Source organism: Sphaerodactylus townsendi, linkage group LG13 (genome assembly GCF_021028975.2).
Source record: "Sphaerodactylus townsendi isolate TG3544 linkage group LG13, MPM_Stown_v2.3, whole genome shotgun sequence".
NCBI lineage: Eukaryota > Metazoa > Chordata > Lepidosauria > Squamata > Sphaerodactylidae > Sphaerodactylus > Sphaerodactylus townsendi.
In genome coordinates, this window is record NC_059437.1 from 39,844,587 (window position 1) to 39,868,350 (window position 23,764).

At 45.2% G+C, this 23,764-nt stretch overlaps 1 protein-coding gene across 1 annotated transcript; it reads right to left on the bottom strand.

Annotated features, from left to right (window-relative positions):
• Positions 1–400: 400 nt before the first annotated feature.
• LOC125443069 (phosphatidylethanolamine-binding protein 1-like) lies at positions 401–23,764 on the bottom strand. Its single transcript, XM_048514947.1, has 4 exons — positions 23,553–23,764; positions 7,940–8,049; positions 7,561–7,661; positions 401–2,090 (listed from the first exon to the last, which is right to left on the bottom strand). Exons 1-4 carry the CDS (start codon positions 23,685–23,687, stop codon positions 1,873–1,875), a joined length of 564 nt encoding a protein of 187 aa, XP_048370904.1. The 5' UTR covers positions 23,688–23,764; the 3' UTR covers positions 401–1,872.

Below are 23,764 nucleotides of genomic sequence, written 5' to 3' on the forward strand. Positions count from 1 at the left end.
TTTTACAAGGTGGAGAAGGATATGGCACTGGGGGAAGTGCCAATGTTGGCAGAACCGGTATTCAGGTTCCAACCCAATCCATGCCCACTGTGACACTGTTTAGGATTGCCCGGAATACCAGTTTTTCCCCGATCAAGGAGCGATTACATTGATACATGATGCAGTGAGAAGGATAAGCGTATGTGGGAGGCAGTGTTACCCTTGGAGTCTTTGAAACAAAACAGACCTCAGGTGGCGCCTTTAAGACGAACCAAGTTTATTTCAACATCAACATTCATGCGCCTGAAGAAGTGAAGTGAGACGCCTAAAAGTTTACGCTGGAATAAACCTGGTTCGTCTTAAAGGTAAAATAAAATGGGTCCGAGGGCTCCATGCACGGAAGAAAGAAGCACACTTCATGTTGGAAGAAAGTAAGATTTATTTATCTGAAGAAAATAAGCAGAAACGTTCCACTGGTGACCATTATACTTGTCATTCATTAAGCTCCCTGCTGTTTGTGACTCACTTTTCAATGATGTAATTTAGTTTTTGTGGATTTTCTCATTCAAGTTTTCTTGCAACAAGTGGATTTCCTTGTTAGAGGGTGGTTGTTCTTTCTCTCTCTCCCCCCCTCCCCATTTAGTGTTCTTGTACTTTTTTGTAGGCTGTCTTGTTTTGTAGGTTGTCTTGACTGTCTTTCACAGCTAGAATCAACTAGCTGTGGTGGGTTTTCCAGGGCTGTGTGGGTGTGGCCTGGTGGTTTTTGCTCTTAATGTTCCACCCGCATCTACAGCTGGCATCTTCAGAGGCATGTCATGGTAAGTGTGCTTGTCTTCATTTAAAATGAGAGTGATAATTGAAGAAATTGACATGGGAAGTTGACTTACATATTGGAAAAGGCAATCCCTCTGCAGGGGATCTTTTCAACCCTGCCAGACCAGGTTGAACTGCATTAGCACATCTGTGCTCTTGTTACTGAGCCTGACCCTAGCTGTCCAGACAGAAATATTTTGGGTTTTTTTGTAAATTTGTAAGAGAGCTTTTCTTTTTGCTGGTTAATGGCTCAGTGACAGAACATAAGCTTTCAACGGCAAAGAACCTAGGTTTAAGCCCCAGCATTTAAGCTCAGGGTGCATGGGAAAGTCCCTCCCCTCTGGAGAGCTAATGCCCAGTCAGAGCAGACAATGCTGAGACTGATGGACCTTACAGGGTTGCCAACAGCCTGAAGAAACAGGGCTTTGCCTCTTTAACCAAAGCTTAATGCATGGAAATTGGGCAGTTAAAGTTTTTCATAGATCAGAAGGAAATAAGATCACCTGGTAAATAGCATCTTATTAGGCCTCTGTTTAAAGGCCCAGGATTTTTTTTTGTCCAGGTTGCTGACTTAGAACCAAACAGCTTTGTAGGTTTTTGTCCATAAACCAACCTTAACACTTCCTGAGTTCCAGTTCTTGTACATTTGGTAAACCAAAAAGCCAGAGAAGCCATTTATCCTAAAATTCTAATATTTAAAAAAACACCTCATCCTGAAATTCCTGTTTGCGAAGGACCTGCACATTCAATGTTCTCTGTAGAAACAGGCTGTGGACATACAGACTCCACAGAGAGATTCAGACATATGTTCCTTTTCATCAAAACCACCTGAATAACTCCAGTTGCAAAATAGTGAATCAGGGTAGAGAAAGAAATATTCCCAGTGCTTCAAAGATGTTCACTAGAATACTGTGTATGGTGGAACAGAGAGAGAGAGAGAGAGAGAGAATGAATGAATGAATGAATGAATGAATGAATGAATGAATGAATGAATGAATGAATGAATGAATGAATGAATGAATGAATGAGTTGCAAGTGGATCAATTGCAGCCAGGTGGGATCTAAATTCTAGGCTGTTGTCTATTTTACATTCAGCTGCTCATAGATCTTGGGTACGAAGCTATCCCATTCAGCCAGGTAGCACATGCCTGCCACAGGGGGCCCCAGCTTGTACTTCTTGCGGAAAGATGCAGCTCGGAAATTCTCCCGCTTGGCAGCAGAGGTGTTACTCAAGACAGGCTCATCACAGGTCAGTCGCTGGGACTGCTCATAGATCAGCCAGACATAACGGTGAAGTCCTGTATGAGTGAAGAATATAATACAAATCAGGGAAAGGCCAACTCAAAGCTACTCACGGATACTCACTGTTTCTAGGTTTCTAGGATTTTGGTTGTTTAAGAATTAGGAAAAGTTAAAGCATTTAGTGCCTAGATTTTTAAATATATCTTTAAAAAGAACAACCCTAAAGGCATATGCTTGAGTTTTATAAAATGGCAAACAATGAAGAAGATAAAACTTACAACTTCCAATACGAGACTTAGGGTTGGGTGGGGAGGACACCCAATAAAACGGACTGGGAACAGGTTCAGGAGCTGTAAAGTTCTTTGGGCCACCCATAACTCACTTTATGATTGGCTGTTGTGGGTTTTCTGGGCTGTGTGGCTGTGGTCTGGTAGTTTTATGCTCCTAATGTTTTACCTGCATCGATGGCTGGCATCTTCGATTGTAAATGCAACTACAAATGCACTGCAAGTGAACTCCACCCAGACACATTAAAAATGCACCTCACCCCCACCCCTGGTACCTGTGTGCTGGACAAAACGTACAAGCTACCACATAACCACTCCATACTGTGCCACGCACAGAAACACATCTTGCCACGACATGCCTCTGAAGATGCCAGCCATAGATGCAGGCAAAACGCTGGGGGCAAAAACTACCAGACCACGGCCACAATACACTGGGACAATAAGACTCCAGTTGAGATGGCCTTCCAACAAAGGACTGTGCCAATTCACATAGGGTGGCTCATGTCGACAACTGTCCACCATGATAAACAGAACTCCCACACACAGTGGAAATGTACTACTGGCTGCTCCCACAATCTGCTAACAGGGAAGGCCATTACTTTTGTGCTCTATGTGTGACCAGTTTGAAGCATTTGGCTGAGGGCAAGCACTGCAAGTGGAGTATTGGTTGAACCCAGCAAGTCAGTGCTTAGGAGAACCAGCCAAAAAATACATAGGATTCAAAGAAGAAGCCCTAAGGAACAGCAGTGGTGTAGTGGTTAAGAGCAGGTGTACTCTACTCTGGGGGAACCGGGTTTGATTCCCAGCTCTGCCACCTGAGCTGTGGAGGCTTATCTGGGGAATTCAGATTAGCCTGTGCACTCCCACACACACCAGCTGGGTGACCTTGGGCTAGTGACAGTTCTTCTGAGCTCTCTCAGCCCCAAGATGTTTGTTGTGAGGGGGGAAGGGAAAGGAGATTGTAAGCTCCTTTGAGTCTCCTTACAGGAGAGAAAGGAGGGATATAAATCAGAACTCTTCTCTTCTAAATATGTGAATAAATACTGTGAATTCTTAACTGCTCTGTGGTAGCTTGTACGTTTTGTCCAGCACATTTAGCTGGAAGTCAGGATATAAATAAACAGAATTAATAAAGTGAAGGCAGTCAGAATTTGTAAGAGTTTGTCAGCCCCTTTGAGTCTCCTAACAGGAGAGAAGGGGGGGGGGGATATAAACCCAACTCTTCTTCTCTTAAGAACAGAACTGGACAAGCCATTATAGCCACTGGGCAAAATTCTTATGGGCCAATGTGTTTCCTCCTCCCCAGACACACACTTGGGCAAGTTCAGCTTGGCGGGGGGGGGGGGGTAGAAGAGTGGTTCCCAGCCTGAGTGACCTGTGCATGGCATGTGGATGGGTGTCCCAGCTCAGGAAAGTTGTGCATAGCACATAGGCAGACACTGGGGCCAAGTTCTGTGAAGTGTGGTGCTGGCTAGCCAGCAGGCTGCCCCACCCTCCCGGGGGTGTGGGGGGGGAAGAAACTGAGCCTTTTCCCCTCCTAGTCTTCCCCTGATTAAGTATGGTGCCTTTTTTTCCTCATGACCCCTTTTCTGTACCACCCAGCCGGATGCAGCATTCTAGAGACCTTGAAAACTTTGCACACTGTTTTATGTTATTTGGATTGGTCTGAATAGGTGGCATGACATGGCTTTTGGGTTCTGCTTCGAATCTATGCTGCTGCTTTCAACCGGTCAAAAATAACTGGTGGTTGTGGGCTTTCCGGGCTGCGTGGCCGTGGTCTGGTAGATCTTGTTCCTAACGTTTCACCTGCATCTGTGGCCGGCATCTTCAGAGGTGTATCACAGCGAGAAGTCTGTTACACACACTTAGACAATACACAGGTCAAAAAGCCTTCGACAATACAAGACCGTACAAAGGGGAACATGCCAAGCTCCACTATGGGTGCGAACTTTCCGTTGTTGGAGACAATGCTGCGGTTGCCACAGCATAATTCTTCACACAAAAGAGCCATTCAGGCAGCAAAAGAATGCATGCCAAGACATCCTCCAGCCCAGGGCCTGGGAGGGTGAAGAGCATCATGTGCATACACTAAAGACTCATCTTTCAATAGGGCTGCTCTGTAGCTAGAAACACCCCGTAAGCCTCTTGGGAGGGGTAATTCAAAAGCAGCCCTGACTTGGGTGGCCCAGACAAGCCTGCACTCATCAGGGCTTGGAACCTAAGCAGGATCAGCCTTGGTTACTACTTGGATGGGAGGCCACCAGAAGCCTAGCTGGGCTATGCTACACTCGGGGCAAACTCTGTGTTTTCTTTCCCCCCTGCCCCCCCACACACTTACCTTATTGAAACAGTGCAGGCTGGAGAAGCGGCCTGTTCCCTTCAGACTGAAAACGGCCTGGTGGGAACTACACTCACCATGCCATTTTCAGCCTGAAGGGAACAGGCCACTTCTCCAGCCTGCACTGTTTCAATAAGGTAAGTGTGTGTGTGGTTAACGCCGTGGGGGGAGGGGCTGGGGGCGATTTTCCGCCCCTCTAGGTTTGCGCCCGGTGCAATGTGCCCCTATCCCCTGGTAGCTCCACCTCTGGAGACCACCAAGCTTTCTAGGCAGAGGCAGGCGATGGCAAACAACCTCTGATCGCCTCTTACCTTGAACGCCCTACAAGATCGCCGTAAGTTGGCTGCACTTTCCACTACCGATTCAAATGCAGATCATAATGATCTACTTTGTGCTGTGCTGAATGCCTCTGTGGGACAGGGAAGCCTTTGGCAGCCATTAGCCAAGCTGTCCTAATGGTCCAGAAGGGTAAAGGGACTGGTCCAATCCTCTAGAGGAAGAGGGAAATGTAGGAAGGCCTAGGGGACCTAGGGGGAGAGAACTCAACATGAAAAAGGAAACAGGGAGAAGGAAAAATTGGAAGCCTGCAGGGAGGCTGAAATTCATGCAGTGATTTTTAATCAACCAGCCAAATGTTTTGTTCAAGTTGTCCGTGTGCCCACCATAGCATTGCCAGCCAGAGCTGGCACACCCTTCCCCAGCCCAAAGAGGGCAGGATTGATGCACTGGCATTGTATTTACGCACAGTGTCCCCACTGGTGAAAACTGAAAGTGATATGCTTTTCTCTTACCAGTCCTGGAAGCCTAGACAGGGAACTGGGGGAGGCAGCAGGAGCCCTCCCTCTATAGCAGCGGATCTGGTCTGCCTATCTGCACAACACCTACATATGTGGGGTTACCCACCTGAAGGTGAGGCCTAGAGTTCTCCAGTTCCCCTAAAGACAATGGCTGCTTTGGAGGATAGACTCCTACAGAATCACTTTCCCACTGAACTCCTTACCTGTCCCAGACTCCGCCCCCCCAGGAATCTCCAGAGCAGAGTTGACAATTCTTTACTGATGTGACCAAAAAACCACATTTCAGCATTGCCCCATGATGGCCCATCTCCTAACTGTGAGCTCAACCTCGGGTTATCAGGTCTGCCAAGGTGCCTTTTCAGAGTTTGGCTGATTCATACATTACACAGGCTGTTTCTGGGGCTTTCGTCCTGTGTTGTAACAGAGGTGAGGTGGGGTTCTCCTTAATCCCTACCTGCAGGGTGCTCAGTTTGGATCAAAACTGTGTGGTGGGTGCTGAGAAGAGGCTCCCCACCACCACCACTACATGCACACTTTGGTCTCCGGGAGATGCTATTTAGTCCACTGGGGAAACCCAGGCATTCCTTGGGACATTAATGCCTTGCTGAAATGCAGGGCTCTCATGTTTCCTCAACAGCCTCAAGCATACATGCAACTTTGCCAGGTAAAAAGTTAAAAAGCTGTGAGGACAAAAGGAAAACTCTGCCCCTTTTCTCCGAACCATGTTTGAACAGCATTCAGAGCCGAGCAGAGCCAGCTCTGCGTGGCTAATCACTCAATAGCCTCCCCACCTTAAAAGCAAACACACCCTGTTTGGTTGCTGAGTGCCAGCACCTGGCCAGGTCTCTACCTGTCCTAAACGCCATCTACCTGCCAGCTAGCTCCTGCTTCTCTGCCCCCACACTCTGAGCACCTTCTTCTAAACAGTCAAAGAAACAGGAGACTCATTGTGCCAACATTCAGCGAGGTCTGCTAGCTATGAAAACAAGGTTTCGAAAATCCCAGAGCAGCGCACCGATAAACAGCCCCTGCTCAAACCAAAGATCACTTCAAACATTGTATGTTTGAGAGACATCTTCCTGAAGATGCAGTGATATTCAGAGGAAATCTATCTTGTCTGCTGCTGCCTCTACCCCCTCTCATTTTGTGTGGAGCAAGAAAACACTTTTCAGTGACCAGAATGTCTGAATGCTAGCTCCTAAGGGTGAGGGACAAAAATGCCAATTTGTCCAGACACATGCATTTGGACATTATGGACACGTGGAGATCGGAAGGGGAGGGGGAGGCAGGTGGAGCAGCATTTATCACAGCAAACTGGAACTTAGATGTAGCCCAGTGTCCGAATGCAGCCAGTGTGCATGCAGAACTGTTGGGTTTCTTAACTTAATATTTAGCAGAGTAGCAGAAGAAGAGACCACGAGACAGTTGCTGGTTTTTATATAAATGAGTTTACTTGCTATTAGGAAGAGTTTACATGGAAGAAAACAAAGAACAGCTTTCTACCCTATTTCTAACTTGGTTGCATAGCTCAGCACCAATGTGGTCCCACAGGGCCCCAACCTAACAAGGCATTCCTGGTGGGTTCACCTTCTGTGATCACATCATCAATGTGGCCTCCTGTAAGAAACGTACTTTACTTTATAACTTCTGTTTACGTGACTAGCCTCATATAGGCAGTGCTGGGGTTAGCTGACCAATAGCTTAATCAACGAACTGGCCATAACACTCTGGCCTCAGTAGCTAATTAGCATGCACATAGTTAACCCCTTCATGTCTGAATTGTGACAGACACTTGCAAATACCCACAAGAACACGTATCACTGAAGCACACAAGCTTTGCCACTGCTAGCTATCATGTGCGTGTATACATGGAAAATCCATGAATGGAACTCGATGTCCACATGTGTGGCTGATACAGATCCACATCTGTATCAGTGTATATCAGCTGCCTCCCCTTGAGCAAGCACCCCCCCCCCTTGAAGACTCAACTCTACCGCAGGGATTAAATGCCATTGAAAGGTAGGAAGGTAGGTTGGAGAGAGAGAGAGAGAGAGAGAGAGAGAGAGAGAGGAACAATCTTTCAGGTACACAATGGATTACCTACCTGTGCCTTTGGAAGGTGCTGATCCCACATAATCTGACAAGATACATCCGCTGCTGATGTCACTGCCTTTCATGTTGGTCACCAGGAAATGGTGCCATTCTCTAAAGCCAAAAAACAGGAACGTAAGTGTTCAGAGATTAATTCAGTTTTCCACAGGAATCTCCTGTGGTACTGGAAGGACTGGTCCCTTCCATGTGCTGGCCTGAAATTCATCACACACACCTGAAACACATCACACACACTTTCCAAGATGGCGGCATGAGGCAAGCGGGCTGCACTACATCAGAATGCAGGTGGCACCAGCCTCACAAAACACACGTCCTTTTACTGCCATAGCAGGCTGAGGGGAAAATACAGCCTTCCATCCTTTGTTTCTCACCTGAGCTTTGGATTCTCCCTGCTTGGAACATCCAAGTCCGTCAGGATCAGAGTGTAGAGTTTCTGTGGGTCGCAGCTATTCCACGCAATGGCTGTTGGACAATTCTTTACCTACCACAGCAAAAATCACAGGTCTAAGTACAATATCAGAAAGAGCCAGCATTTGACCATTACTGTTTTTACTACAAGGGGCTCCAAATCAGGAACAGGGCAGGGAGCGTCATCCTTAACATTTCTGTATGGAAAATCCCTCGACCGCAGAGGTGGGATCCAGCAGGTTCTCACAGGTTCCCGAGAGTAGGTTACTAATTATTTGTGTGTGCCGACAGGGGGTTACTAATTGGTGATTTTGCCACGTGATTTTGGCCTTAGTTACACCCCTCCTCTCAGCAGTAGCGCGCAGAACTTGAAGCAGTCTAGCAGGAGGTGCACCGGCATGCGTGGCAGCCTGCACCTGTGTGCATTCGTTTCCCACCCAAGGACCGGCGCAGCGGCTGCGTCCTTGCCACAGCCCCGCCCAGGAATGCCCGGCCACACCCCCATCGTGCCCCACCCAGCCCCATGTTTGAATACCACCACCATGGGAACCTGTTACTAAAATTTTTGGATCCCACCACTGCTCGACTGTCTTCCTATCTGTGAGAAGGGAAAACAGCCAAACCTCTGTACAAGTTCTTGCGATCATTAAATGCTCATGCTTGATATTTCCTGCCCTTCTAAAAGAGGCTGGTGGACTGAGCTAGTTCTCAAATGTTAAAGCCACAGCGCAATACAGCATTAAGCATGTTTCCGCCTTTCTGCATCAGTGTGCATCAACGCACCTACATCTGTAGGATTCTGGCCAAGAAACAGAATTATACCCAAAATCATCCCCGCTTTATTAGAAGGCTGGTGGGAGATATACTATTCCTGTCGGACTAGCAAATGAACAGGCGAGTTCTGTCCAGCCCGCAAGTTAGCCCTGACCCAATGAGCCTGCAAGCAAGGAATAATTCCATAACACAATCTAGATCTTCTTTCAAGCCAGCCAAGTACAAGCAACGTTAAGAACGAACAACGCTTCACAGTCATTAGCCAACCCAACCTGGAAAAAATTCCTTCCAGACTCAAAATGTGGCACTGATTTAGAGCAGTTGCGTAAGATAAGCCTGTTTTTGAATGCCTGATTTGTTTGTGCTATGGTTCCCACTGTAAAAAAAAGAGATCGTCATCCTGTATCCAAAAGCACCCAGGCAAAAGCTTCTTTCAAAGGTCAAAGGGATGGGAGGAAAGGGATGGGCCCATCTCTTATTTGTCCCTAGCATCTGGCTCTGTTGTTCTTCATGTGTGTTCCTGTTCAGACATTACAGAAGTACTTTTATGGTTTACTCTATAGAGCAAACAGAAACTCCAGGGGAGAGAGGAAGGTTAGTTTATTAGCCTTTTTTAAAATCATCAGGTCACATCTAACTTATGGGGACCCTTGGTGGGGTTTTCAAAGCAACCGAGGTTCAGAGGTGGTTTGTCATTGCCGGCCTCTGTGTCACGACTCTGGTATTCCTTGGAGGTCTCCCATCCGAATACTTGCCAGGATTAAGACTGACAGTGTCTGTCTGGCCAAAGTCACCTAACTAATTTCCATGGCAGAGGAGAGATTCAAACCTGAGTTTCCCAAATCCCAGTCTTACACTTTACCCCCTACACCATACTGGCTGTCTGTTTATAAGTTTAGTTTATTGGTCTACTTAACCTTTATTCAGGTTGTACATGAAAATATACTCAAAGCTGCTCTCTGCCCAATGGTACCTTCCATGCTTCAGATGAAATGGACTCTATATAGTCCACAAAACAGATCTATTAATCCTTAAGTTGCCAAAACTGCACTTAAAATAGAGATTTGTGAAACACTGAGGCCCTTTCCGCACATGCAGAATAATGCACTTTCAATCCACTTTCAATGCACTTTGCAGCTGGATTTTACTATGCAGAACAGCAAAACCCACTTGCAAACAATTGTGGAAGTGGATTGAAAGTGCATTATTCTGCATATGCAGAAGGGGGCTGAGGTACACATTATATAACTAAAATTATGCACACAACCTAGCCTGAAATTACACATACAACTTTTGGATAATCTGATCTGGAAAGATCTAAAATAGTCATTTGTGTCAGTATTCATGACTTTGTTAACAGAAAATATGTTTTCTGTTACATAAAAGATCACTCCCCACCCCCTTCCACAAATCCTCGTTTCAGAAGCTTTCTTTGTAGAAAATATACTTTTGCAGAGAAGCATGACTGAAATTCAATTTTTGGACAACTGGCGTTGCTTGCTGCCCTCCAGCTACGAAAGCCAGCACAAATAAACATAGCTTACATCAGTGCTCCAAAGGAGCCCAAATGAAGAAAAGTTTCATAACTGTAGAATTACGGGCAAGTTGCCAGGTAACTTTCCTCTTCCCAAGTACAAAAACCTTCTGAGAAAGACTCACAAAACATGCTAGACCAGAGCGGCTTCAAATGCTCTATTTTGTACCCTGGAACTACTTACAAAGTTTACGTGAGCAGGGCAATCGATTAATGGTGAACATAAGTATAAGTTCAGGCTTTGGATGCAAAATACACACAGCAGGAAAGCTTCATTTGCCCCCAGGGCCAATCTAAGCGGTGAACAGAAGACATTCCACAGGCTCCCAAAGTGTAACGCAAAAGCAACACAGGAGGCCATTACTGGGAATTCAGGACCAGCAAAGGGAGGAGAAACAACCCTTTTGCAACTTCTCCACTCAAAATCACTACTCCCCAAGCTGCATTTCAAATTGCACAAGTAAAGATAAACAAACCCCATAATCTCCCCCTTGTGAGAGTCAATTCTGAGGAGGGGGAAAAAGGAGGAAGGTAGATCCCCTCCTCCTATTCTTCACTGAAGAATTAAAAAAAACTGCTTTTCACTTAGGAAAAAATCCCTAAGGAGGGCCAGTTCCTTTGCTTTCCATGAATTACATAATTTGATCCTAGGATAGCTTTCCTCCTTTGGAGCACTTGCCAGATTTCCACATGGGGCCTCACGTAAATAAACAGAAATGTCCTCAATTTCTTGGAAACGAGTCACCAAGCCCACATGCAATTGGAGTCGTGTTGCATAATGTCAAAAATATGTACGCTGAATAAGTTCATAACCCATTTATACTGAACCTTCCGCTCATGCCCATGTGACCAAGATGCTGAGAGGACTGTGTCGGTGATAGGGCACTGGAATGGAAAAGAAAACTGTGAATGTTTTGGACTTGGAATAGTACTTTTCCAGAGAAACAAACAAGAGGGAAAAGAAGAGAACAAGGCTGGAGAGGCACAGATTCAATGCCTCCCCTAATATAAAACAAACTAGGTGACCTTGCACCATTCTGAGCCCAGTCGACCTCACAGGGTTGTTGTGAGCACAAAATGGAGAAGGAGATAACTCATATGTATGCTGTCGTGAGCTTCTTGGAGAAAACACAGGCTGTGTATAAACTGCTGTGAAGTGACTGCTGACTTATGGTGGTAGGGTTGTCAATAGCACAATGGAGCCCTGAGATCTTCTGGAATTACAACTGATCCACAGTGATCAGTGCCCTAGAGAAAATGGCAGGTTTGGAGGGGAGACTCTATGGCATCACATCCCTACTGAGTTCCCTCCCCTCCTCTCTTGGGGAGAGGACTTTGAAAATGGAGCTGTCGGACGCCACTTACATTTATACTTGTATTATTATATTTAGTATACTTAGCTTTTACTGTTTCTATCGCTGCTTTTAAAGGTTTTTAGCTATCTTATGATTGTATTATGCTTATATGTTGTGCACCACCCAGAGCCCCTCGGGGATAGGGCGGTGTAAAAGTTTAAAGAATGAATGAATGAATGAATGAATGAATGAATGAATGAATGAATGAATGAATGAATGAATGAATTGCACCCACACCAAGCTCTGCCCCAAATCTCTAAGAACTTCCCAACTTGGAGCTAGCAATTCTACAAGGCAACATTACAATTTGGAAGTGTGCAGCTGCTTTTCTTAAAATTCAGCATTCAAATTAAGTTGCACACAGAAATAAAATCAGGCCAAGCATCAAAGCTGAGGTAGAATCCAGCCAAAGATCATATATTTCAGGTCTCATGTTATCCCGAGCTTCTTGGAGGAACAGTGGGGTACGACAAAGCATAATAAATGAAAGACTTCACATTATGATCTGGAACCATGTTATGTCACACACAGATACAACAACAGGCCAGCCATTAAAATCAGGGCACAATACAGCCCAAGATAAGGCTTCATTGTTTTCAAGGACACCATAATTTTGAGTGCACACATAGTTTTTCCACTGAAACCAGGGAGACTTAACTCAGACTTAAGTTTAGCTGCTTAAAAAAAAACCATGTCAGGGTGTACAAAAGTGAGCTCACAGTCATGCATTGTTAGCTATCTGCCTGGGCTATTGTTTCAGCCAGCCAATCGCAGCCCTTGGTGCAAACCCCTCATTTGCATGGCTGCCACTATTTAAGCTTGGTGAGAGCAAAGTCGCCTTCATTTGCAGTGGGGCAGCTGAGAAGAAGAGTGACTCCATGGCTGCCGTCCCAAAAGACCACGTTCAGAAGAAGAAGAAGGGGAGGAAAGGGAGGCCTCAAAAGAACCTGGCCATGGCTGCCGTCCCAAAAGACCAGAAGGGCCGTGTTCAGAAGAAAAAAGGGAGACCAAGTAAGGCCCAGAAGAACCAGGCCAAGCAAAGCAAGGCTCCTTCCGGAACAAGGAAAAACGTTTGCCTCCTTAGGCTACCAAAGAGTTGCCATGTCCAGAACTGCCCACTCATGTCCTGTTTTTTAAAAAAGCAGATGCGGGATAACGACCTGTTCTTGTGTATGGCTAGGAAGCCTCTGAGTTCCTTTGGGCCCACAGCCTATCGGATGAGCAAGCAAATGGGTGGGCAGAAGAAGCAACACCGTAACCACGTTCACCCCGATTTTCTGAAGGCAACCGACAAGAGACATGCCAAGCAAAAGAGCGCTCCTGGGGTGAAAACGGCCAAGCCAAGAAAGGGCTGCTCCAACGAGGAGAATGCCTACAGGGTGGCCAACCCCTCCACATCAAATGATGTGCACACCAGCTCCTCCGGCACAGACACCATGACCCTGGATGTGGCTGAAAGCGTCCCTGCCATCCCGCAGCCTCTGGCAGGAGAACTGCAGCCAGCGCTCAGCTAAAGAGACATCCCTCCCTCTTCTCTCTACACCAAGTTGCAGGCCTGTGAGAAGACCAAGGAGAAGAGAGAGGAAAAGAAGTCACCGAACAGGCCTGAAAGATGCACCAGCCCCAAGGAGACCATCTGCACCCAGAAACCAGTCCTGAGCAGGAGCCGTTTAACCAAGAAATGAATTTTTATTTTAAGTAAGGATTAGCCGTCCTTAAGGAATAGGACCGTCTCTAAAACCATCCTTCATGGCGAAGAAAAAAAGTATTTCTTTTCTGAGAAACAAGCAACAACCAGAAACTGCTCAGCATCATAATGCGAAGTGAGGATTGCTGACATGGGTGTTCCCGCTCCTCGGAAGTTCATCTCAATATACGAATAAAGTTGAATCTTTTATGCCACGCATATTGTGTTGTGGAATTTCTTCTGAGACAGATATACAGGTGGAGGTGGGGGTGCTTGAGGAACAGTCTCTGCAAGCGAGGGTCTGCTGAAGTTTTGTCACCACCACTTGGTAGAGTTGCACGGGGGGGGGGGATTATCGGTGGGAGTCCCAGCATCACAGGGAGACTTGGGTGTTCGCTTGATGACTAATGAGCGCTGCAGTGGCTTCTTGCTAACGAAGAGGGAGTGTGGAGGAATCAGCTTAAGACCAGGGAGGGACTGCTTCCTTCCTAGCTCCCTTTGGGATGACGTGGTATATTTGTTGCATGAGGTATTGAAACAAAGGACAGGATTGCCCATTGGGATCAATGGGAGTTGCTTGAAGGCTGGTTGCATAAAATGGGAGCTAGGACATCAGATCTCAGAAGCCAAGAATACCTTGTTGGCAAGTATTTGGATGGGGGACCTCCCAGGAATACCAGGGTTGTAAGCCACAGGGAAGCAATGGCAAACCACCTCTGAAACTGAACTCTGCCTTGAAATCTCCACCAGGGGTCACCATAAGTCAGATGTGATTTGATGGCAAAAAAAAAAAAATGCCAACCAACTTCTATGGGTTCCACTGAAATACATTACAGGACAAAAAAAACCCCTGTGAAATGAATTTTTGGATTGAAGTCTCCAGATAGACTGCTCTAAGACTGGAATGATGGCCTGCTGAGTGGGATGACAGCTCCTGGAAGTACCATGAGGGTTCTGACTTCTGAGCCTAGGAAGGACAGCCCCCAGAGTGTTAGGACAGCCCCTATGATTGAAATCAGTGAAAGTATTTCATTCTACTCTTAAGGCAGTGGTGGGATCCAAAAATTTTAGTAACAGGTTCCCTCACCAGCCCCCCCCCCCGCCCCCCCGCAAAGGGGGCAGAGGCGTACCTAGGTAAACCTGAGTCCTGGGCAAAACCTGAGTTGGATGACCCCTTCATGGGCAGCCACCCCACCACGACCCCCCCCCCAAATTTTTTTGCACCAGGTCATTTCTAAATCATCATCACATTATAGAAAATGCCCCAACTCACAAATCTGAACACAGCAATGGTGAAACACACAGGTTCTTTGATAGAGACTGGTGAGATAAAAGGTACGAAAGGCTGAGAATCAATGAATTGCAGTACCTGAAAGGGATTAACCCAGTTCAGGGAGTTACATTATTAGTCACAGTTGCTATATGGAACCTTCATGTTCAAAGGCAGTATGTCTCTTGGGGAGGTGAAGGCATGGAGATGGAAAAGCGGACCCAATTAGTAACCCCCTCTTGGCACACACAAATAATTAGTAACCCACTCTCGGGAACTGGTGAGAACCTGCTGGATCCCACCTCTGTCTTAAGGTTTGTTATTACAGGTGCACAGAACTGATTTCAATCACTCTTGGGCTTGTCATTCCAGGCCCCAAATGTTTCTGCTGCTCCTAAGGGCCACCATGCCACTTTGGGGCCTGGAATTCCGATCCTATACTTTTGATAGGGTACAACTGACACAGAGTTGAGATGGCTTGCTGCTACGTGGTGAAGCTCTAAAATTTGTATGCAACCAACTTTGAGATTTTCTGGCACACTGTACCATTAAGGATTGCCAAACCCTTAGGTTATAATCTGAGGTAATTTTAAATTCCAGACCTGTGGTACAATCCTGAGGGAATTAATTTTTAAAATAAAAATTCCAAATCTAGCTGTGACTTTCTGCTGCTTCCTTTTAATTCTTTTTAATGAATTAATGAACTAATGAACTTTTTAATGAACTAACACAGTCCATAAGATCTATTATTTTTTTTACAATCTTACGTGTGAACAAAACACCATATCATTAAATTCTTTTCCATGTTGTAACAAAACACGGTCCAGTAAGCACCAGTCTTGCACTGGTTTACCTATGCCATATGCTACATTTGAAAAGCAATTATTGAGATCCACTTGATGATAGTGTTAGACATGGGCTATTGAAGCTATGCTTTAAAATTTTCGTCACTCAACATTAATTTAGGCTCACTGTGTAATTATAGCTTTTTCTAATCCACCTCTCAGTGCTCTTCTGAGATACTAGATATTAGTTTTGAGATATTAGTTTATTTGCTCCATTTGTACCCAGTCTTTCTTCCCAACAGGGACTCAAAGTGAGAAAGAGAGATCAGTTATAGTTTCTCCCTCAGGGATTACAAAAGCCTACCACCAGTCCCAGAGGGTATACATGCCATTTCAATATCTCGACATCTTTCTCGAAAGATTTATGTCAATTAGTTAAAAGAAAAGAAAACACCAGGCATTGAAAACATAATCCAATTTCCTCAAAAAAAAAAGACAAGAACATATGTATAATTTAATAAAATGATGACAATGTTTAAATATTAAGAAACAGTCAAAAGTAATTGTGATGGAGTAATAACTATTTAATGATGAAAACTATTATACTAGAACTAAACAAAGATATCTAAAAATAATTTCCAAGTGTTAAAAAAAAATAAGTTTGTGTATACGGTAATTGCCATCTACCCACTCACTATATAATTATTGTTATTCTTTTGAATGCTTGTTAATACAATATAATACATGGCAAGAGATGTAAATCGGTTAACATCTTTCTCTGCTCCCTACTTTCTGATCTACCCCTGAAAGTGACAATGTCGAGTCAAAGTTACATGCTAGGACACCCATAGCATTGTGCCCACACAATGATGTCGCTTTTGTGGACAGGTTGGAAGTGACACTGTGGCATCACAATGATGCCTATTTGCATTTCCTCACCCGGCCCTCCCCATCATATCTTCTGCCACTAGCCTGTCACTCAGAACGCATCATGCAGGCTCCGTTGTGTTTGGTTTCACTTCCACCTGCAATACGAGGAGAAACAATACTCGGCTGCCTTGAGAAATTGTGGGGGCCCACCCAGGATGATTTTTTAAAAAATCTACAAATGTAGCTAGTAACATTCCATTCAGTTTATATTTAGCAGAAAGTCCCTGAAGCATTTAGTCTCTTAAGAATATGTTGTCAAAAGACCGCATTTGCCTCTTAAGGTTCCAAAACACAAAAAGTCACACAGAACCAGAGGTCTTCGGTGTGCTCCGTGCAGATATCCTGGTGTTTTTTCTCTCTTGCAGATTAAATTTGGTGTCCATTCAGAACAATAATTAATAGCAGGGGCTAAGTCTAACAGTTCTTATCTCTCTCCCTACCCCTACCCGCCACCGTTTGCATCAAACTCTCATATGTACTACCAACTCATAAGTTCTGAGAATTCCATCTCTTCTTCCTGATCCACCTTCATCAGCACATGGGCTTTGGGGTGATACTGTATAAGGTAGTATGGTCATGGTGCTGGGTGCTGGTACCCCTTCAGTTTTTGTACGGAAAGTTAATCATTCCATCAATGAAAATCATTTTGAAGGTCAGCTGTAGCTATCTTGCTATCCTAGGTCCATAAAGTTGCCACTCTGAAGAGCTTTAGCAGGCAGGGAGGAATAACGTGTATCACTTTTGATTACACACTTGGACACTGGGTTACCAAGTACAGCTGAGCAACCAGCAAAAGCTCTGGGGTGGGGGGGACAGTAGGCCAGTAGCTATGGCACGGTATCACTTCTGGAGAAACCCAGAAAGTGATGCCATGCTACTCTAGGGATCGCCAAAAATTCTATGGCAAAACTATAGAATGTCCAGTGATTCCTAGAGAGGACTGACATCACACCATTTGGCCAATGGCCCTTAAAAATAATTCTCTTCTCAGTAATAGCAGGAAATGTTGCTGGGAATCCCTCACCTCCACTGGTGGGTTGGGGTTGGTGATGCCACAGCATTGTTCTAACAATCTGAGAAATTTGCCGTGGTGGCGAACCTTTGGCACTCCAGATGTTATGGACTACAATTCCCATCAGACCCTGCCAGCATGGCCAACTGATGGGAATTGTAGTCCATAACATCTGGAGTGCCAAAGGTTCGCCACCACTTTGCTGCAATGCTATTTTTTTCTTCACGTAGCTGGAAACATGGCTGCCCGGCCCTTCTGTAGTACCAGTCTTCAAACATTCTAGAATTTCTCCAAAGGCACTTCTTGAATTATTAGTGGTGTTTATACAAAGAATTAAAGAAAGAGGAAAAAAATCAGACCCCACTGAACTCCTTTATGGTTGTTTCTTTTTTAAAAAAACAGCCTGTAGAGAGCCATAAATAAAACTAGACCTGGAATTGTTTCTGATTCATTTCTGGTACCCTGGAACTTTAGTAAAAAGTAGACTTCATACTATAATAGCTGTAATTTTTATTCTTCCCAGAAGTTTTTTAAAGCAAAGTTGAGAACCACCAAATCTATTAAAGTCTTCTTGGCATTCATTCCACACAGGATGCTGAGACCTCAAAAAGCTGTTCCCCCCCACCCAACATCTTTTTGGGGAGGGATAGGGAGGAGGAGGGAAGGGACGGGGCCTGGCATTTGGTCATGGCCCGCTCACCCTGCGAAGGAGGGAGGTGGAGGGGGCGTCATCCTAGCCACCTTAGGATGAAGGGGGAGGGGAGAGGGGGCCTGTCATCTGGTCATGGCCCACCCACCCTGGGGAGAAGAGAGGGGGAGGGGAAGGGCGCCCATAATCTGATCTTGTATTTTTGATATCAAGTCTGCCAGTTAAAGAATTATGGAGAACTTAAAAGTTTGCCTTCTTCTTAAATGTTATTTTTGGTTTGAAAACAAATGGCACAGCTTGTGGAGTGGAAGGATTCTTTGGACCAACGTGGGTACCTACAATCTCATCTTACGGTTGTTTGCCATAAACGCCAGCAAAACTACCACACAATGCAGACAGCTATTTGGGGGGTTGATTGGCTCTTCTTAATGCGCAACACTATGTGAAATAACCACATGAATGACAAAAACCAGTCACACCCATGTAAGCCTGTTTTGTCAAATAATTGGCTTGAAAACTACTCATATACCTGACGTGTCGAAAGAGTACCGCAAAATCAATCAAAATAGTTGCCAGTGACTATTAACCAGCGTTCACCAACTTGGGATCAAATATCCACCTTTCTTCTACAGAGCCCAAATGGCTGCTATTGAATGTCAGAACATTCTTGGTGAGTGTGAGTACATCTAGCTGAGACATGGGAGAGATGTTATTGGATCTTCTGACATTTTTATTTTATTAAAAGGAGTGACAGTTGGAGGAATTTAATCATTTTCCCAATGTCATTCTTTGTCGGCCCCCCTTTTGTTGCTCTTAGCCTCGATAGATAGGAAAACAAGAAAGCACCTGTATTTTTCCCTTCAGTGTTAATAGCTGCAGTTGATTTCTGTCTCTAAAATGGCAAAGGGAGGAAAGGTGATCCTCCCTGTCGTAATACTACACAGCTCAGAGAAACTGGCAACTTAATAAAATTAAAGAGAGAGGTACTCACAGAGATGTAACATTAGCCCAAATTGTGGAATTCCCTTTAGAGACAACATAGACATGAAATTGTAACAACTGAGTTTCAAATGGGATTAATTTAGCAGGGAAACAATTATATTTCAAATAAATCTCTCCCACTCTTATAAAAAAAACCCCAAACCCTAATTTGCAGAGATTGTTTCTCAAGCACAACTCCCTCCATTTGCGTATCAGTGGCAAAATGACACCCACAACACAATATATGTGGCATAAAAGATCCATTTTTTATTAGCATTTTGGGATGAATTTATTTGGGGGGTCGTCACCCAAGAGTCAATATTCCTCAATTAGCATTATAGTGTTGGGCAGTTTCTCAATGTCACTGGTTACCCAGGGGAAAAAAACATTTTCCTTCATGACAGAGGGTGAGTTCAGAGATTGCCCTACTCCTTAAGCACTCAACACGTTCAATCCTTTCTTTAAATTAAACTCTATTCCTTGGCTTGGCAAAATGGCTCCTGCGCGGCATTGGTTTCTGGGTGCAGATGGTCTTCCTGGGGCTGGTGGATCTTTCAAACAGGCCGGTGACTTCCTTTCCTCTCCCTTCTTCTCACAGGCCTGCCACTGCTGTTGGGAGAAGAGGGAGGGACGCTCCTTTAGCTGAGCATTGGCTGCAGTTCTCCTGCCGGAGGCTGTGGGGTGCCATGAGCACTTCTGGTCACATTCAGGGTCTTGCCAACTGCGGCGGAGGGGCCGGCGCGTGCCAGCATGGAGGGCTTGGCCAACCGGTAAAAAATCTCCTCGTCGGAGTAGCGTCTTCTCGGCTTGGCCGTCTTCCCCACAGGAGCACTCTTTCGCTTGGCGAGTCTTTTGTCCATGGTCTTGATGGTAGCCTTCAGAAAACTTGGTAGAACCGGGGGGCGTTTCTGCTTCTTCTGCCCACCTGCCTGCATGGTCATCAGGTTATAGGCTTTGGCCCAAAACTCTGGAGTGTGCTTGGCCATGCGAAAGGAAAGGGCGCTGTCCTGCATCTGCTTATTGAAAGACCGGGAGTGGAGGGGGCAGTTCTGGAGGAAGCAGCTCTTAGGAAACCGAATGGGGCAAATGTTTTTTCTCAGTCCAGAAGGAAGCTTGCGTTGCTTGGCCACGTTCTTCTGGGGGGCACTTTGCTGCCTCTTCATCTTCTTCTTCTTCTCTTTGGAGGCCTTCTTGTCTTTTGGGACGACAGCCATGGCGTCTCTTCTCGTCCTTTCAGCTGCCCCACTGCAAATGAAGGCGACTTCCCTCTCATCAGTCTTAAATAGTGGCAGTTATGCAAATGAGGGGTTTGCTCCAAGGGCTACGATTGGCTGGCTGAAACAATAGCCCAGGTAGATTCCTAACAATGCTCAACTGTGAGCTCGCTTTTGTGCACACTGATTTTTTTTTAAAGCAACTGAACTTAAGCCCGAGTTAAGCCTTCTTAGGCCCCTTCCGCACATGCAGAATAACGCACTTTCAACCCATTTTGAAGCTGGATTTCATGACACAGAATAGCAAAATCTACTTTGAAACAATGGCTCCATAGGGCAGTTCTGTTGGGGGAAACGGAACAGGGGGCAATGTTGGGGTTCCTTCCCCCTCTCATGGTCCCAATCCAAATCCCAATCCCCATTTGCTTGGAAATTCATTTCTGAGCTCTCAGAACTCTCAACATAATCTGGGGGGGGGGGGGAGGAAAGTAAAATTTCAGCCTCCAAGTTGCAGCTCCCCCCCCCCTTCTAGTTATAGAATGGACTATTTTCCACCCTTCATTATCCCTTTCTTCAGTGCATACTTCTAGCATCCTTAATTCATATGAAAGAAAAGAATCAAAACCACTAAAACTGGATATAGGTAAGACTCGAGGATAAATACGGAAGAATTCACAAAAGTTTGCGAAGTCTAATGAAACTGCTAGCTACACTGGAAAGAAAACCCTATAATCTTCAGGCTTTGTGAAGGAAAAAACAGGATTTTGAAATGAGAAACATGTAGGTCAGATTTTGGTAATCAAATTAAACAAGCAGCAAGGGATAGACTGATTCTTCCAACAATATAATGGAAAGTAACATGCATGGGGGTGATACTAAGTAGTCTGACATGCCTCTGAGTCCACTAACTTCAGTGGACATAGAAGGCTGTAACTCCATTTAGCATGACCCTGGCAGTGTCTTCTGATGCAGTGATTGAATTTTGGACCATTGTTGAGATTTTATACTGTCCTAAACAACTCAAGACTGAAAAAAAAACATTAATTCAAAAGTTACCTAAGCCGTTCTGAGGAAACAGGCATTTTATTGAAACAGAAGAAACAAAGAAAACAAACGACAGCCTCAAGAACAATAAGATTCCTTGCAGAGATTGGTTTATAGAAAAATATGTTGTTAATTTAACTACACTGTTTTCTATGCTTTTCACACAAAAAAAGTGAATCTTATGAGGTGCTTTGTTGTAAAGACCAGCAAATAGCATTTAAAGGCATAAGCTAGCTAATAATTACAAATAATTACTGAACTGTTAGAGATACTGGTTCAAAACGATTATTAAAATGCCAAAAATATTTCTGATTGACTAGTTCATTTCGAAATTTTCAGAGTAAAATAATATATAGCATTTAACCGTATCTCCCCCTTTCCCCAGAACTGAAGTTAAATAGATATTTTTTTCAATCAATGTACTGGCCCTTTCTCAAACAATTTCAAACATTATGTTTTTCTTCTTAAATCATCTTAAACTGAATATTCAAAATTCCAGAAATCTTAATGAGAAATAAACATGTACAATAGGGCCCATATGTCTGGAAACACATTGAATCAGGGTGGGTAGATGGGGATTATTAGTTTGCAATGTTACCGTGTGTGTGTGTGTGTGTGTGTGTGTGTGTGTGTGTGTGTGTGTGTGTGTGTGTGTGTGTGTGTGTGTGTGTGTGTGTGTGTGTGTGTGTGTGTGTGTGTGTGTGTGTGTGTGTGTGTGTGTGTGTGTGTGTGTGTGTGTGTGTCAAAACTGGTACAGTCCTACACTAAAGAATGAACTGTGTCATCTCATTCTGTTACATGAGCACGTCCACCTTTATTCATGCAACCAGATACTCTTTACTCACGTAGCAAACGCTCTTTTTTGTTGGTGAGAACTGGTTCCAAGGAACTCAATGGACTAGAAGCAAAAGGCCAGACTCATAAGCAGGAGGGTAGTAGAGTTCCCATAAAGTATGACGGGGGTGCTTCAACCCTCCCCAACTTTATGAGTCCCGTTCCAAAATATTACTTTTAACTTGAAGCTTTGCAGGGGGAAGTTCAGAGAAGAGTAACGCTTCAAATAAATTCATGCACAACAAGTTGATCAATGGCTCTCTCTCTCTCTCTTTTTGCGCTGTCATCACAGCTAACTTATAGCGACCCTTACGGTTTTCAAGGCAACAGAGAGTCAGAGATGGTTGGCCATTGCCTGCCTCCACATTGCCACGTTGGTATTCTCTGGCCGTTGTCCATCCAAATACTTACCATGATCCCGCTTAGCTCCGAGCTCAGAAGAGACCAGGCTAGCCCAGAGCTATCCAGATTGGGGCACTGTCTTTTAAGAGCCCAAGAATCGCCCACTGGGCCAAATTAAGGTATGCTGAAAAGGTGTGAAGATGAATCCACAAATTAGACCCCAGGCCAATCTAGCCCAGTATTCTTCACATTTTAACTGGCCCTGGCTGGCCGAGGGGTCAAGAAAATCAAAGATATTCTCCACAGCTTTTACTGGAGATACTTTAATGGTAGGAATTGAGCCCAAGCCTTTCTCATGCAAAACAAATACTCTACTTCTGGAGCCACAGATAAGGGCCACAACAGAAGGCTTCATAGTCTGTCTATGGTTCTGAAAAAACCTCAAAAATAGGCCCTTCCATCCGGCATTTAGGAGCTTTACAACTGCTTTACTACATGGATAGTCCAGATCATATGCAAAACTTTGTTGCGAACCCCCCCCCCCGCACAAAATCTAAAATTATGGCCATCACCGTAACTCATGAAGTAAACATCATAACTTTCCACCTGCTGAACTAGCAAGTTGAACTGAACCTACACGTTCAGCAGCAGCATAGCCAAAATGGGACGAGCAAACATCAAGATTTGGGATCCTCCAGGCTAGCTGCGGTTGGCAACAGGATCAGTGGCTCCAGCAGATCCAAATGTGATCTATTCAGGTAGTTTTTTTTTTGGGGGGGGGGGGAGATAGACCCCTTCCACACATGAAGAATAATGCCCATTCCATCCACTTTCACAATTGTTTGCAAGTGGATTTTGCTATTCCGCACAGTACAATCCAGCTGCAAAGTGGATTGAAAGTGAATTATTTTGCATGTGCGGAAAGGACCGTAGTCTCTGCAGCAGCAACAACTGGATGAGTGTGTGTCAGTAGCAGGGGTTTGCCCGAAACTGGGCATAATTTTTGTCCTGCTGCAAGCCAGGCATTCTGCACACGGTCAGAGAAACACACACCCGTCTCTCCAAGCTACACACAGTGATGCGTGCAAAGAGAGGAACAGGATTCTGAGCCGGATTGAGTGGTCCGGAGGTTCAAAGCCAGCCGTTGCGGGGGGTCACTCCTTACCTGGGTTGGGGTGAGCACCTGGCCAAGTTCCTCCAGCGCCAAGGTCCCATAGAGCACCCGCAGGGGGTGCGCCGGCTTCTCGTCCGCCTCGCTGAGGCTCAGAGGCCCGTCCCAGTCGGCGACGTCCAGAGGCATCCTCGGGGCAGCGACCACGCGGGAAGGGAAGGCGGCGCAGTCTGAGCGGGGAGACCCGCGTCTTGCTCCTTCGCCCG

Coding starts and splice junctions, on each gene's coding strand:
- LOC125443069 (XM_048514947.1), bottom strand. CDS start 23,687: ATGCCTCTGGACGTCGCCGACTGGGACGGGCCTCTGAGCCTCAGCGAG. Junction 7,662..7,939: donor AGGGAGAATCCAAAGCTCAG/GTGAGAAACAAA, acceptor TTTTGGCTTTAG/AGAATGGCACCATTTCCTGG. Junction 2,091..7,560: donor AGCACCTTCCAAAGGCACAG/GTAGGTAATCCA, acceptor TCACTCATACAG/GACTTCACCGTTATGTCTGG.